This window comes from Pinus tabuliformis, chromosome X, assembly GCF_031772625.1.
Source record: "Pinus tabuliformis cultivar Carrire ecotype Pingquan chromosome X, CPIR1, whole genome shotgun sequence".
Classification (NCBI taxonomy): domain Eukaryota; kingdom Viridiplantae; phylum Streptophyta; class Pinopsida; order Pinales; family Pinaceae; genus Pinus; species Pinus tabuliformis.
Window position 1 is genome coordinate 789727754 of NC_142308.1, and position 16738 is coordinate 789744491.

General features: G+C 40.5%; 1 protein-coding gene across 5 annotated transcripts in view; it reads left to right on the plus strand.

Moving 5' to 3' along the window:
• Nucleotides 1-1251: 1251 nt before the first annotated feature.
• LOC149142200 (uncharacterized) overlaps nt 1252-16738 on the plus strand; it is a 361843-nt gene continuing 346356 nt past the window's right edge. The window contains exons 1-2 of one of the 5 annotated variants that reach the window (XM_089446684.1): nt 1256-1509; nt 1650-2006. In XM_089446684.1, coding sequence (XP_089302810.1) covers nt 1677-2006 — 330 coding nt within the window. In that variant the 5' untranslated portion in view covers nt 1256-1509; nt 1650-1676. Of the gene's footprint in view, nt 2007-16738 lie in introns of all 5 variants that reach the window. The other 4 variants (XM_089446685.1, XM_089446688.1, XM_089446686.1 and 1 more) reach the window with 4 other exon arrangements.

Genomic DNA, 16738 nt, shown 5'->3' on the forward strand with positions numbered 1-16738 from the left:
TAATGTTCCCAATATATGGAACATTTCACATCTACTGTAGTTCCGTTTACTACCATCGCCCTACCGGGAAAGCACCAAAGGTTGAGGAGTGGCGACAAGCATGAGGCAGTTCCACTAGTTAACAAATTCCGACACACATAAATCTTTCATGACAATTGTCATCAATCATCGCCATCAACCAACTATGGAAGTGTTGAAAGTTAATAGTCTCAACGAGCAACAGAGTAGTCCCATCGACTAAATGACCAATAAAGGGACCATTTCACAACAAATGTAAGTTCAGTTGCCACCATCCCTGTGTCAGCTTGTTCATCGCCTCAAGTTAAAACACCGAGAGCATTGGCGGTTGCAAGAGTTCGATAGGCTAGCACCTTTTGGTCTTGGACCTTGGTTATGACGCTGGTCCTATGGTTTGTTCTTATTAGCGCCAAGTGCTAGGAAAAGTTGGGGATGAGTGAGGCCATCAGTATCATTAACTTAAATTTATTTTAAACTTAGATGTACTAATTATTGAGATCTCAAATTTATAAATATGTAATTTTTGCACTGAGAGACACTCTCCAGCCCAATACAGAAGAGATGTTGTCTTGTCCTATCCTGCCTGTTATGTAAAGCCCAATACAGAAGAGATGTTGTCTTGTCCTATCCTCCTGTTATGTAAATATTTTGACCCGATTAAGTTCCAAAATGAAATAAAAAATAAAATTATGAAAATACAATAAATAATAATAATTATTAATTAAAACATTTTTACTCTTTTAAATTACACACAAAAAAATAATTTAGAAATTATAATTATAATTAAACCAATTTAGATTCATCTTAATTTTGGATTTACCAAATTCGGAAATGTTTTAATATGCAAATCTCTTTTAGAGTGAAAAAAAATTTGATCATTTTGGATCCTCTATAAGTAAAATGAAAATAAATTTAATCCCTCTGAATCCTTCTTAAATCCAAAAATTAAAATGGATCACAACTAAATTAAATTAAATTTCAAATTATATATTAATTCATTCTTATTTTAAAAAATTATAAAAAAACTAATACTACTACTTAAATTAAAATAAATTTATTTATTTTTTTAAATATTATTATATATAATTATTAATTTTATTTAATTTTATATTAGATAAAATAGAATCTCCTTGGAACTAAATTTATTATTATATTTGTTCATTCGGTCTTAAATACTACTTCCTTTTTTTCAGGATAAAACGCCTAGCCATTCAAGATTCAACAAATAAGATGTGCATATGCCTTGATTCTTACTGCACTCCATGCTTATCAGTCACCGACTACGACACAAATAGCGTTTAAGAAGTAACATAGGCTTCACCTCACCTTTGTATTCCTTTGATGGAGCTCTTACTGACATTTGTGTCCTGAAAATTTGGCCGTGGAAAAATGGTAACGCTTTTATTCTATCCTTGAAAAGCGCCCACTTTCACCTTTATGAAAATTCGGCCGTGAAAGAATGACAATGCCATTCTTTCAGCCTTGAAGAAGGTAGATATGGCAAAATACAGGTCATTTGACAATTGTAACATGTTTTCTCACGGCGTTTGGCCTTGAATATTTATCGTGTGAACATAGCTCCTGAAAAGAATGTCGTCATGTATGATAAAGAACTAAATTCGGAATTTCAGGACTGGGAGTGATATTTTGAAGCGGACATGGGCTCCTCTTTGTCTCAGAGTCGTTCTACTTCATCGCCGGCAGCCTCTAAATCAGATTGTCAAGGTCTGGAGCGATTGCTCCTCAGAGAAGAGCGACGACCCCTGGCATTTTCATTTCTGAATGAGAAATCCTCACCCTCTGCAACAAATAATGTTCCACCCAACCTTCGCCAGAGAGGAGGAGCAGATGGAGGAGAGCAGGAGGCCACACAACCCAAATCAGGGATGCTTTTCTCTCAGTCCCCCGCTGTCTCATCAACAGGGTCACACTCTCACCGCGACTACTCGGACTACCTCGACGAATTGCAGTTTAGCAGACTCTTCAGAGTAAGCCCATTCATTACGTTATTAGCACACTATCTTATTACTTTAATTGCATACTGCATTTATTATCACAATAAATTTGATTCCTCAGGGCGCAGTTTCAAATCCTGTAATCCACCCGTATTTTTTTAAACAACTGCAACCTCTCTTATTAGAACTAATCCGCTTGTCGGGCCACGCCGGACCTTCGAGCAGGCCGTTGTACCCCTTCTGCAATGGGCGTTTTGTTTGCTAGAATGAAAACAAGTCTGGAAAAATCGACAATAAGAATCCAGAGAAGTAGCCAACACGAGACATAGCCCTTGATCCTCTTCAAATGTCTTTGACCAGCTGCAATGATTGCTAAACATGGGTGTAAATTTTGCCAACTCCTTCATGAAGGTGTGTGCCAATTCTCATTGCGGTATGCCTCTCAAAAGGCAGAGCAGAAGACATTTCCAAGATTTTTAATCTGTGAATGGACAACCTCCTTCCTCCTCGTCGTAGCAGCAGCGATTTGATGGTCCAGATTTTTTTTTTTTTTTTAATATCTGTGGCAGCATCAGGGCCACGGTTATTTAATCAACTCCTGCTGAAGAAAAAGGGAAAGTTGGCACCATTAAGACGATGCTGTTCCGAGGACTCAAGCTGTTTTATACTGAGATGCATATATGCTAATAATATATCGGTCAAGCTGGAACAGGCATTTTAGCAGAGGATTCTGGAAGAAGATTCGAGGAACATAATCCAAAGGTGGCCGAAGGAGACTTTAATTTAACAAGTTTGCACATCATATGGGAGATGGCATCAGCAAACTTGTGTTGGATCATATGACTTACCATAAATAAAAGAATATCTAGACGAAACATGAGAATCAGGGAACGGACTTTCCTCACTGCATTGGCAGGTTTGGACAACGTTAATGGGGGATGATGGCTCATAAAGATGGATAGTAAGGATTGGGAATAGGAGATTCCATGCACATTGGGTCCTATAGATTTCGAGAAGATACCTCCCTGTTCAAGGACTGAAGTTAGAATCTCTAGTAAGATCCAACTCGACTAAGCCTCCCCCCATGATACTATTTTGGAAGCTAAGTTCGATGGAAGTTCAAAAGCAAATCCAGGAAAATCAAGATTTAGAAGACTCAAAAAAGACTATAAATGAGATGTAAACGTACTGTGTTTTTGAGAGCTTTGGCATTGCCACGGATAATCAAGCTGAGTTTGTTGCTCTGATAAGGACAATTTGGATTTGTATATATAAATGAGGGCTTGATAAACTTAGATATTGAAAGTCTCTCCAAAGTAGCCATTGATGCTGTTTCCTTTGATAGACAGGGGTTAACCTTGAAGTTAGTTTGTATGCAGAGCTGCAAAGAAGTCACTTACATCTTCAAGAAATATAAAGTTTAGTCTTGTCACGAGGAAATGCTTCTTGGTTGGTTGATATATGGGTCAACTTTGGAGCAAACATTACCTGTGGGGTCTAGGAGAGGTTATTGTTAAATTGGCAACTAGGGCCAAATTTCATGTGGGTCACCTTATTCATGGCTAATAATATTTTTATTAGATTCCTCTCGTCAAGAGGTGTAGGATTGATCTAAAGATCATCCAATTCCGATAAGTATTTATGGAGATATGAATTTATTTTGATTATGGAATTATTATCAAGCCGACCTACAACTCATGTAGGCTCAGAAGCCCAACAGTCGCATCTATTCAAACATCATCAGTTGTGTATAAATACAAGACGACTTTTCCTCATTTGCACTCATTCATCTCATCACATCTCTCTCTCTCTCTTGCGCAGAAAAGAGGGTCTTCTCTACTCCGCAGAAAAGAGTCTCTCTCTCACACATGTGGAAGGAAGCTGTTGAAACTGAAGCTGCAATTGCAGATCCAAAGTTTGACCAGCGTGGACCATCAAACCTCCTCTCCTGAACTGCGCTATAGGTTCATCTGAACCTTCTCAGAAGGCTGCAACTTTTGGTGGTGGAATCAAGTCGATCCGATGGTCGGTTTGCGAGATATCGACTGCCCTAGTTTAAAGGAAGCTGCTAAAACTGAAGCTGCAACTGCAGATCCAAAGTTTGACCAATGTGGACCATCAAACCTCCTCTTTTGAACTGTGCTGTAGGTTCATCTGAACCTCCTCTGAAGGCTGCAAATTTTGGTGGTGGAATCAAGCTGATTCGACTGTCGGTTTGTGAGATAATGACTGCCCTAGTTTTGATGATAAAGCCGCTAATGCTGATGCTGCTGATCTAGGGTTTGCTACTGCTGATATAAATCAGATTTATTGTACTATTTCTCTCTGCTAATTATTGAAGATAAAAGAAGATTTGATCAAAGGGTTTCCCCACACATTGTGGGGTTTGTCCCTGGCTAGCCGCCACATCTTGTGTCTCTTGTCTTGGCTTGTTTTTTGTTGATCGTTTAATGTTCTATCTGCACTTTACTTTATGTACATGTGATTGCTAATCTGTGGAATATAATAAGAAAAAGAAATAAACTGTTATAAGCATAGAACATACCATATCTTAACATGGAATTAGAGCTGAGGTGAAGACAAAGCCCGATCAAGAACAAGAGCAATCACCGAAGAGAAGATAGGCAAGGCTATCCTAGAAGAACAAGGAGTGTTGGACCATGTGAGAGGCAATATTGTTGAGCCTCCATCAAATGCATCCGCTGCTGCCAGGAACAAATGGAAGAACGAAGAAGTTAAAGTGAAGAAGATCATCAGGGACTCTATTGACAAATGCTTGGTGGCCTACATCTCCGATCTGAACACCTCTAAGGAGATCTACGATAGACTGGTGAGTTTATTTAAAGTAAATGATGCAAATCAAGTTTTGTTTCTTAGAAATAAGCTGAAGGAATTTAAGAAGGGTAAAGATGAGAGTATGCAAGCTTACTTCTTAAGGATCACCGAAATTAGGAACGATCTCCTATCTATTGGGGAGGCTATTAGTGACTGGGAAATGGCACTCACGACTCTTGGAGGATTACCTTCCGAATGGTACGTGTTCAGGACTACTCTTCTGAACAATAATGTAATTCCTAGTTTCGAGGAATTAATCGCTAGATGCATTCAAGAAGAAACAAGGGTAGAAGAGCAAGAAATGCCCATGCCTAAAGGTCCTCCTGCTGCCTTTTCTTCTCATGCTAAGAAAAAAAATAATTCCGAGTCTAAATCGAAAAGAAAGGCTGGACCTAAGGGTGGAAGAAAAGGACGATGTTACTTTTGCAATAAAGCAGGTCCCTATGCAAGGGAATGCCCTGATAGAAAGGACTCTCACCGTAACGATGATCAAAATCCCTCTCATGGTAATCGAAGGGATGGAAAATTCAATAGCAAAGGTAAAAGGAATGCTGGAAATCAAGGAAGAGGACAACCATTCAAGAAGGCTAGAAATTCCAAGATGTATTAAATGCACCTGACCTCCGAAAGAACCTGGTGTCCATCTCGGCAATGGAAGACAAAGGCTACAAGGTAACCTTCAGCGATGGCAAGGTACGTGTATCGAAAAATAATGTTAAAGATGCCTTTACTCTTGGGTTTCGTGTTGATTCATTATATCAGGTCAATGAAAGTCATGTAGGTGTCATGTCTTATGACACATCTCTTCAGTCCGAACTTTGGCATTGGAGGTTTGCCCACCTTCATTACAAAGATCTACCCGATGTAAGACATATGGTAACAGGGATGCCCAAATTCCGAGTAGAAAAAGGTGTATGTTTGGGATGTGCCGAAGGAAAGCTCAAAAGGGGCCATTCCCCTCAAGCCTAAGCAAGACCTCCGATATATTACAACTGGTTCACTCAGGCAAACCTGAGGTTGGCATTAAGAGGGAGACTACTACACCACATACTCTAGAGCAGAATGGTGTGGCACCGTACGATTGTGGAAGTTGTCTCTATGGGTAGATGATGTAACAATGCCTGATGTGGAAGAATCGATGGATCCTATTTATCCACTTGAGCCTTCCTCTTCTAGGAAGAGGCCTTCATGGCTTAGGGGGATACTTGATGATGCTGAAAGACATGCTGCACCCCGAGGAACCTTCCGTGAAAGTAAGAAACCCAATAGGTATCAGGGATACCTAACCAGTATGAGCACAATCATACAAAATGAGCTTTCATCATTCTCAGATGCCGTTAAGCATCAAGTATGGAAGGATGCTATGACCATTATGGAGAATGATGTCTGGGAAGTAGTTCCCAGATCCTAGGACAAGACAATTGATACTTCAAAATGGATTTACAAGATAAAGCTGCAGCAGATGGAAGTACGGAATAGTATAAGGCTCGTTTTGTTGCTTGTGGTTTCTCCCAGAAGGAAGGTATAGACTATGATGTGATATTTGCACTTGTTGCCAGATATACGACCATCCGCTTGATCATAGCCCTTGTGGCTTCACAAGGATGGAACCTACATCAGATGGATGTCAAGACCACGTTCTTGCACAGTTCGATCAAAGAAGAGGTCTATGTGGAGCAACCCGAAGGATTTGAGATTTATGATTGAAAATCTCATGTATGCAGGTTGAAGAAGGCTCTCTATGGGCTGAAGCAAGCACCCCGAGCATGGTATGAGAGGATCGATAGCTACTTGATGAAGCTGGGATTCACTAGGAGTGAAGCCGATCCTAACCTTTACTTTAAGGTTGAAGATGAAAAGCCTCTCATACTGGTGTTGTATGTGGATGACCTCTTTCTAACAGGTGCATATCCTCTCATTCACAAATGTTAGAGGGAGATGGCTTCTGAATTTGAAATGAAGAACCAAGGACTTGAAGTGTGGTAGAAGCCAAGGGAAATTTTCCTATCTCAAGGAAAATATGTGGTGAAGATTCTGAAAAGATTTGGTATGGTGGACTGCAAGCCTGTGACTACCTCGAGGATCTTAACTTTCAGAGGTTATATGGTAGTGATGTCGGACCAGATTTGGGAAATGCCTCTGAGTTTCAAAAACTCATTTGCGTTGATGTTCTTGGTGAACCTCTGTCCGAACATATGTTTTGCAGTTAGCATTGTGAGCTCATATTTGGTTGAGCCTCACTAGATTGGTGGCAAGAATCTTTTGAGATGTCTTCAGGACACAATCTCTCATGGATTGAGATACACTGCCGGAAATATGAAATTGCATGATTATTCGAATGCTGATTATGTAGGTAGTGTGGAGGATCATTGGAGCACTTTTTAGTGCTGTTTCTCTTTGGATTCTGCTTTGATATAATGGATGAGCAGGAAGCAGAAGTCGGTTGCCATAAGCACCGCCGAGACTAGATACATATCTACGAGTATGATCTCGTATGAAGTTGCCTTGTTGGGGAAGCTCTTCAGTGAGCTGTTTGAACACATACCACTATGATTCTCTATAACAACCAGAGGTGGGATTCGATTATTGAGGAATCCCGTATTCGTCGATTGCTCCAGCAGATAGACATCATTTGGGATATGGTAAGTCGATGAGCAAGAAGGCTCCATCGCATTAAGATGATGTACAAGTCGATACACCTTGTCAAAGCCTCGAGGAAAGATCTAATCTGTGATTTTCCCAAACGACTTGGAGTCGTCAAGAAACCCTTGTACAAGGGTCCTACATGTTGCATACATTGAGCTCTGGGAGCTTTGAGGGCTTGCGGTTCTTACTGGAGCAACATACGACCATAGGGTGGCTCACCCTCCCCTGGTGGTGTGCACTGGAATAAGATGATTCGCTCTCTTGTGGGACAAGATGATTCGCTCTCTTGTGGAACGGGATGATTCGCTCTCCTGTGTAACAGGATGATTAGTTCTCCTGTGAGACCTGGATTGATGTGTTCTCCATGGCGATTGTAGCAGGATTGATGTGTTCTCCTGTGAGGCTTGGATTGATGTGTTCTCCATGGCGATTGTAGCAGGATTGATGTGTTCTCCTGTGAGGCCTGGATTAATGTGTTCTCCAAGGAGATTGTAGCAGGATTGATGTGTTCTCATGTGAGGACAGGATTGATTAAGTTCTCTTGTCGAGGCATCCTACCCATGTAGTCTGGGACTCATGGGAAGTACCTCTTATCTGATCAATGAGCAGGGAAATGAAGTTAGGGACCATAGTAGTACCAATGGACACATCGTTGTATCTACCGTACTCCCTACGCTAGGATGACCTCCATTGATCTGGGATCAATGATATTGGTCTGGGACTAGTGGTAGGAGTGGTACATTCTATGACACTGACTTCGGGTCGGTTGTTACTGGTCTGGGACCAGTGGTACGCACTCTGAGATTGACTTTGAGTCAGTGGAGGATGATATTGGTCTGGGACCAGTGGAGTTGTACTCACTATGACGCTGACTTCGGGTTGGTTGAGATTGGTTTGGGACCAGTGGTACATACTCTGAGACTGACTTTGAGTCAGTATGATACATCCTCGATCATTTCTTCTTCTTCATAATTCAGACAAAAGCAGAGCAGAATAGAACAATGCAAGAGCAGAGCAGAATAGAGTAGAATAATACTGATCAGTACAGGGCAGAGCAAGACAAAGCAGAATAGGCAGAATAGAGCAGAGCAGGGCAAGGGTCAGGTTGTACAGGGCAGTGCATTTGATGGATGAATAGTAGCGACTGACAGATAGATTGCAGATGAAGTTCTCCCTAGTTGAGAAGGAGTGTTAAATTGGCAACTAGGGCCAAACTTCATGTGGGTCATCTTATTCATGGCTAATAATATTTTTATTAGATTCCTCTCGTTGAGAGGTGTAGGATTGATCTAAAGATCATCCGATTCCGATAAGTATTTATGGAAATATGAATTTATTTTGATTATGGAATTATTATCAAATCGACCTACAACTCATGTAGGCTTAGAAGCCCAATAGTCACATCTATTCAAACATCATCAGTTGTGTATAAATACAAGAAGACTTTTCCTCATTTGCACTCACTCATCTCATCACATCTCTCTCTCTCTCTTGCGTAGAAAAGAGTCTCTCTCTCACACATGTGGAAGGAAGCTGCTGAAACTGAAGCTGCAACTGCAGATCCAAAGTTTGACCAGCGTGGACCATCAAACCTCCTCTTCTGAACTGCGTTGTAGGTTCATCTGAACCTCCTCTGAAGGCTGCAACTTTTGGTGGTGGAATCAAGTCGATCCGACGGTCGGTTTGTGAGATATCGACTGCCCTAGTTTGAAGGAAGCTGCTGAAACTGAAGCTGCAACTGCAGATCCAAAGTTTGACTAGCGTGGACCATCAAACCTCCTCTTCTGAACTGCGCTGTAGGTTCATCTGAACCTCCTTTGAAGGCTGCAACTTTTGGTGGTGGAATCAAGCCGATCCGATGGTCGGTTTGTGAGATATCGACTGCCCTAGTTTTGATGATGAAGCCGCTAATGCTGATGCTGCTGATCTAGGGTTTGCTACTGCTGATATAAATCAGATTTATTGTACTATTTCTCTCTGCTGAATTATTGAAGATAAAAGAAGATTTGATCAAAGGGTTTCCCCACACATTGTGGGGTTTGTCCCTGGCTAGTCGCCACATCTTGTGTCTCTTGTCTTGGCTTGTTTTTTTTCGATCGTTTAATGTTCTATCTGCACTCTACTTTATGTACATGTGATTGCTAATCTGTGGAATATAATAAGAAAAAGAAGTAAACTGTTATAAGCATAGAACATACCATATCTTAACAGTTATTCAAGGAGTGAGTTAATGATGGGGAGGTTTCTTATGATAATGCAAAAGCTAATATATCACTTTGCACAACTTGGATTTGAATTTTGGTGTAGGAGCATCAACGAAGTTATGTTTGTTTATAACAAAAATGAAAGCAGGTCACTTTGATAATGATTTCCAGCATCTAAAAATGAACAAAAATTCTATACTTGATAATAAATCAGTTTCAAGAGCAAATTACAAACATTTTGAGAGTAACAATCACTAGAGGATTGGTGTTTTTTGACATTCTATATTCTTTTGAAAGTTAAATTTTTTAAGTGGGATCAGAACCAAATTCGATTTGTTTGTTTTGGGGAAATAGAAGAGAGGTAAAAAGAAAAGGGCAAAAAATAACTTGGGGGAACTAGGAATAGGGAGAGAGAAAGGACATGATTAGGAGAGGGAGAAGAGGTTATTTTAATGGAAAGTGTGCAATAGCTGATCATAATTTGTATTCATACCTTTGTATCGTTATCAATGTTATCAAAACCTGAACAGGTAGACCCCCTGAACCGGAAACCAATCAAACCGGACTGGAACGGGTAAAAAAATCTGGACCAAAAAATCGGTCAACCAAAAAGTACATAAAATATTTAAATTTTAAAGAAAAACATATATATTCACTTGCATCCACATGAATCCAAATCATTTATGCACAAATATGCATAAGTTCTCATTTATATAACCATGTAAGGGTGCATATAACCAAAACAGCATGAGTGCAATCCATCTCTGAACCAAAAATACATCAACAAACATGCTCTAGATGGCCTCTACCATCCAAAAAAAATCACGCTACAACAAATACTTGCATATCATCAAAATAATTGCTTCTATTGGGATCTTTGTCATCAGTATTACTCTCCCAACCTCAACATTACCAGTTTCATCATTTTTCCCAGTGCAACCATCCCGAATAGCCTCACAACTTCCCTTTTGATCTGGAACATTGTGAGGAAGATCATGGTTTTGCTCTTGTTGCAGTCTTGTGGTATTTTCCTCCTCAATCATGCCATTCTTGGCTTCCAAGAGGTCAAGAAGACCCTCTTCTTGCAATGTTGTCAACAATTTTTGATAGGAATCTTCCATTCTGTGCAGTTTAGAGGCATAGAATCTGAGGAAGCTGTCAACTAGAGCTTTGAGAGATGGAACAGACCTTGGACTGCAAAAATGCTTGAGCCAGCCATTATGATTTTGTCCCAAAGTGTAAATGAATAACCTGATCACGACATCTCCATGCCTTTATTCAAAGTATGAGATATGCTTCATAAATGCCAAGACATGCGGGACAATCGCAAATGGGACACCATCAAATGTTGGGAGTTTCTTGTACAAAGTTGGATGAGGCTTGTTTGGATATCTTGGGATGTCCTCAACATCTAGTTCTGGGTGCAAGACATGCAACTCCCAGGGAGCCATCTTTTATCCATACAAAACTTCCAAAATTGAAATTTGCAACTTTGTACCTTTTCACAATGGAGTTGCCAAATTGAGATGTCAAATGCTTTCAAATGTTGCTCGTCTCACCTCACAAACACAAAGTCTTTTAAATATTCAAAGAATGAGGACTCCGTTCTTCCTGTGGAGTCGCCAGATGAATAGATTTATCATTAACTTCAGAATGAGTTCATTTAAAGAAATTGAAGCATAGACTTAGGAATTTGGATCATGAGGAGGACTCAACTACTCCCCGACATTGATACCAAAAATGTTACCACGAAATCTAACACCCTATTGCTAGGATGAACTAGATCCTCGACAACAATGAGATCCACCACCACTGTCACCTTAATAGCGAATGCCCTTGTTGTTTTGTGGGCAGATACTATCCCCACAAGGGAGGTTTTCCTGGCAAGACTTAGAGGTTAGATGACTAGGGGATTGTAAGCCAAATGGCTTTATAAGGAGTTTGCAAATTTTACACCACAAAATAATCTACAATAAAGTATGGATTCAGGTGAAATGAAATAGTGAGGTCAAAGAACTGATGGCTCGAGATAGGCTTTGGAGATGCTCAAACACATGCTACTTTGAATTTCATGATTTACCAAAAACGTATAAAGTGATGGAAAATGAAGGATCAATGCCTTGGCTTATCTGTGAATTTCTGGGCATATGGAGTCAAGCAAGGAGTGAGTCAATCGCTGAAGACATTTGATGGGGAGGAAAAAAAGGAAGGACAACTTCTCCATCTAAACCTAGCAACTTTTCAAAGTAGGAGACTTAAGGTAAAAGAATGCAATTTAGTTTCCTTGATGGATGCTTGATGACAGATTTTGCATATGAAGGAATCAAAATTCATAAAAAGATATAATATTTATTAAGGATGGCTCAATAAAACACCAATCCAACAATTGTAGCAAAATGGAAGATAATACTCATAACACTATTCATCCAAGCATCACTTCATCAATCCAAAGAAAATTCCTCCATGTAAAACATATCTTCTGCAAGACAATTCACTCACTTGAAAATGAGAGAAAGTGCAACTCTATTTATAAAGGAGGTGTTCAACTTCTCTCACAATAAAATAATATTTTTTTTTAAGCGAAGATCCCCTATATTAGCCTAAGGAGGGGCAAAAGGCTCTCTTTACAAAATAATTAATCTAAAATAATACAAATGGGGCTTCTATGCCACATTGTTAAAATTGGAAACTAGGGCCAAATTTCATTTTGGGACAGCTCATATGATGGAGATGATTATTGCATTGGATTCCTCTTTTCGAGAGGTCCAAGTTTGATATAAAGATCATCTCATTCGGACAAGCAGAAGTGTGATTTTGAATTTATTCTCTCACATGTACAAATTGTTAAGGTCGGCCTCAACGTAATGTAGGCTCAAGAAGTCCAATAGATGTGTCTCTTCATTCACATCAAAGTGTATAAATAGAAAAGACCTCTCTCCTCATTTGGACATCATTCACTCAACAATTCTTCTCTCTCTTCAATAGATTGGTTCGTACAGCTTGGGGATCTTCTCTCTCTCTCTCTCTCACACATGCAGCTAGGAGGACTGTTTTTCTGGGTTGAAACAGAACCGAGTTTTTTAGACTATTGACCAGCGTTGACCCTTGCTGTTTTGACCGAGTTTAATGGTGTTTTTGGGGGCAGAATTTCACTCTCTTGAGGCCACATTAATTGGCACAAAAATCGAGGTGTTTGGGACTGTTTGACCAACACTGACTTCAGGGTTGTTTGACCACAGGGTAGACTATTATTTGACCAAGTTTGACTAGCATTTGTGGGATTGTTTTGGGTTGACTTTGACACTTGATGGAGGTCGAATTAATCTGCCTTTGACCAAGCTTCAAAGGAGGTGACTTGCTCTGTAGAATTCTTGCGAAAACTCCGATAGATCTAGAATTCTAGTTAAATTAAACACAAGTAATTTGCTGATATTCAAGAGAGAAGAGAAAGAATTTGCTCCATAAAATCAATGTATTAAATTAATGAACAATAGTAATACATGAGCAACAAAACCTCTAATCCCAAAGAGAGGCCTAAAATAGCAACAATGACTCAAGACAACCTATGCCCACTATCAGCCACAAGGAAAGCATGAGGAGGGGCGCATTTCCCAAGGAAGGCAACTTTAAAACATGCTAAAATGGTCCGGGGGACCAAATCCCTTGATTTAAGGGGGAATCTTCATGTGGGGCACCAATCCTCAAATAACTCGAGTGGATGAGGTGTGGTTAGGTGTGAACATGCACTTAGATGTCTAAATGATTTAGGAAAGTGGTTGGATCAATATTTCCATAATATTAAGCCTTTAAAGGCAAAAAACAAGGGAAAGTTGGTCCACCGAGCTAGTTTACCAAAAACCAAGTGTGAACATGATTTTTAGTGCATGTGGCTAAGTCAAGGATACTTAGGCTAAAAAATAAATGTAGATGTTAGGATTATATTCCAACACCCCCCCTTCATCCTAACTCACTTATCTAAACTGAGTCCCGGCCAAGATGCCATGTTAGGTACTCAGGTATAATAAATAAAAGATCCTCATAAAATGAAGAAAGAGGGAAAACCTCATGGGACAAACCCCCCCCAAAAGAGGAAAAAAAGGGCTAAGTGGCTAGAAGGGCCTACTCAGTTGTCTCCACCACTCTAAGCATAGCTCTCAGTTCTGAAAATTTCTTTTCAGTGAAAGACTTGGTGAAGATGTCTGCAACCTGCTGCTCAGTGGGGCAGTACTGCAGTGATATGACTCGGTCACGGATCAGCTCGCGGATGTAATGCATGTGAATCTCGATGTGCTTGGTCCTCTGCCTCTGAACTGGATCAATCGATATCTGAATGGACCCTTGATTGTCACAAAATATGACAGTCAGAAGTGGATATTGAATACCAAACTCGGAGAGAAGCCCCTGCAACCAAACAGCCTGTGTAGCTGCATTCACTGCACCTCTATACTCTGCCTCGGCTGTAGATAAAGCAATCGTGGATTGCTTCTTGCTAGACCAACAAAAAGGCCCTGAACCAAAGCTGAAAACATAACCAGAGGTGGACTTGCGATCTGTACCATCGCCAGCCCAATCAAAGTTTGTATACCCAACCAGTGAAAGTGGGTAATCTGTAGCATAAAAGATACCAAAACTGGAAGTACCTTTCACATATCTAAGGATTCTCTTTGCAACTTTCCAGTGAAGCTCATGGGGCTCCTGCATATATCTGGAACAAACTCCTACTGCAAAAGATATATCAGGTTGGGTGTGAGTAAGATACAACAAACTCCCAACCAATTGTCGATACAATGTACTGTCCACCAAAGGTGTAGTACCCGCATCCTCAAATCTGATCCCCGAAAGAAAGGGAGATGCTACTGGCTTGCATTCTGTCATTTGAAAGCGGACAAGTAGATCTGATGCATACTTAGACTATGCCATCTTGATCCCTGAAGTAGACTGAGAAACTTCAAGACCAAGAAAGTAGTGCAACAGTCCCAAATCTGTCATGGAAAATCGATTGTGCAATGTTGATTTTGCTGAATCAATAGCTGAGGTAAGGTTCCCTATCATCAGTAAATCATCTACATAAAGTACTATCAGCAAAAGGGAATCATCATGTTGCAGCAAATAAACATTCGGATCAGATTTGCATCGAATGAATCCAATGGAAAGCAGGAAAGAATCCATTTTTGCATACCAGGCTCTGGGAGCTTGTTTTATGCTGTACAAAGATTTCTTTAATCTGCAAACGAGGGGAGAGTTCTGAATGTATCCCTGTGGCTGCTCCATATATATCTCCTCCTTGAGATCTCCATGAAGAAATGCTCCCTTCACATCCATGTGATTAACTTCCCATCTGCGAGAAGCAGCAATGGCTAAAACTAGTTGAATGGAGTCTATTTTTGCAACAGGTGCAAATGTCTCTGTTTAGTCTATGCCATGTACTTGTGAGTATCCTTTTGCAACAAGTCGAGCTTTGTACTTGCTGATCTCACCATTTGCAGCAATATTTGTTCGATAGATCCATTGGCATCGAACAAGCTTTCTTCCTTTCGGAAGTGGAACCAAGTCCCATGTGTTGTTTTCCATGAGAGCAGAGTACTCTTCATCCATGGTAGCCTCCCAAAGCAGGTTTCCAGCAACCTCAGAGTGTGACTGTGGATTTGAACCAAGTGTCATATAGCAATGTATGGGAAGCAATGGTTCGGTGGTAGCCAGGGCTTGAGGAGCCCCAAAAAACTGTGATCTAGTCCTTCTCGCATCCGCAGGATCACTGACTAGTTCACCCGCATCTTGCAGGGTTTTCTCTGCCCAAGTTGGCAGCTGAGTTGGAGCAGCCATGACCTGCTCCTCATCCTCTGAATCAGACCCAAGAGGCTTCTCTGATGGCTGTTCTAAAGTGCTCAAAGAGTTTTTAGACGACTCCTCATCAGTGGCAACAAGCGGTTCCTCGACAGGGTCTGCTGAAAAATCATGCAGTGATTCTTCTTCAAACTTCACACTTCGAGCTACAAGGAACTTTTCAGTGTGAGAGTCCAACAATCTATATCCTTTGACATTGTCAGGATATCCAACAAAGATACATTCAACACTTTGAGGCTCCAAAGCCTTCCTCTTATTTGTCAGAATGTGAGCCCATGCTCGTGAACCAAAAATGCGAAAGTGCGACACTTTCGGTTTCTTACCGGTCCAACATTCAAATGGAGTGGTGCCTTTGAGTGCTTTGTGAGGAATGCGGTTCTGAATGTATGCTTCACAATTAATAGCTTTAGCCCATAGCTTAGGAGCTAATGATTTGCACTGTAGCATACAATTGGCCATCTCTTCTAACGGCCTGTTTTTCCTCTCTACGACACCATTTTGCTGTGGTGTATATGGCATTGTGTGTTGTAGCTGTATACTTGCATCAATACAAAGTTGTTGCACATCTTTGTTGACATACTCCCCCCCATTATTAGTACGAAGTATCTTAATCTTACACCCAGACTCATTCTCAGCAAGCGCTTTAACTTCTATAAGGCATTCAAATACTTCCGATTTTAATTTCAGAAAAAATACCCAAGTAAAGCGAGAGAAATCATCTATGAAGGTGAGTACATATCAAGCCTTACTGATTGAAGGCTGCGGGAATGGGCCGTGATGTCACTGTGAATCAGCCCAAGAGGTGAAGAAGCTCTCTGTGCCTTCCCTTTGTCAAACTTTTGCTTCGGATGCTTGCCAAGAATGCATCCTTGACATACACCGCTTGTGAATTTAATAGCGGGCAATCCTTCTACCATGTTTTCCTTGCTGAGTTGATGCAAGTACTTATAGTTTAGATGGCCAAATCTTTCATGCCATAACCTGCTGATATCATTATATTGTGATAGAAATACAGTGCTAATAGATTTAGGAACAAAGTGGGAGAAGAAATACAAACGAGAACCGTGATCTGCAATTCCATGTGCAAGCTGTGAGCCCGTGGAAATGTCGGTAATCACTGCGGAGTCCGGAGTGAACTCCACCTTCCTTCCAGAGCCGGAATGAGTGATCTGATATATCGAGAGAAGATTTGCAGACAGTGAGGGAACATGAAGCACATTTGTGAAGCAGCCCCCT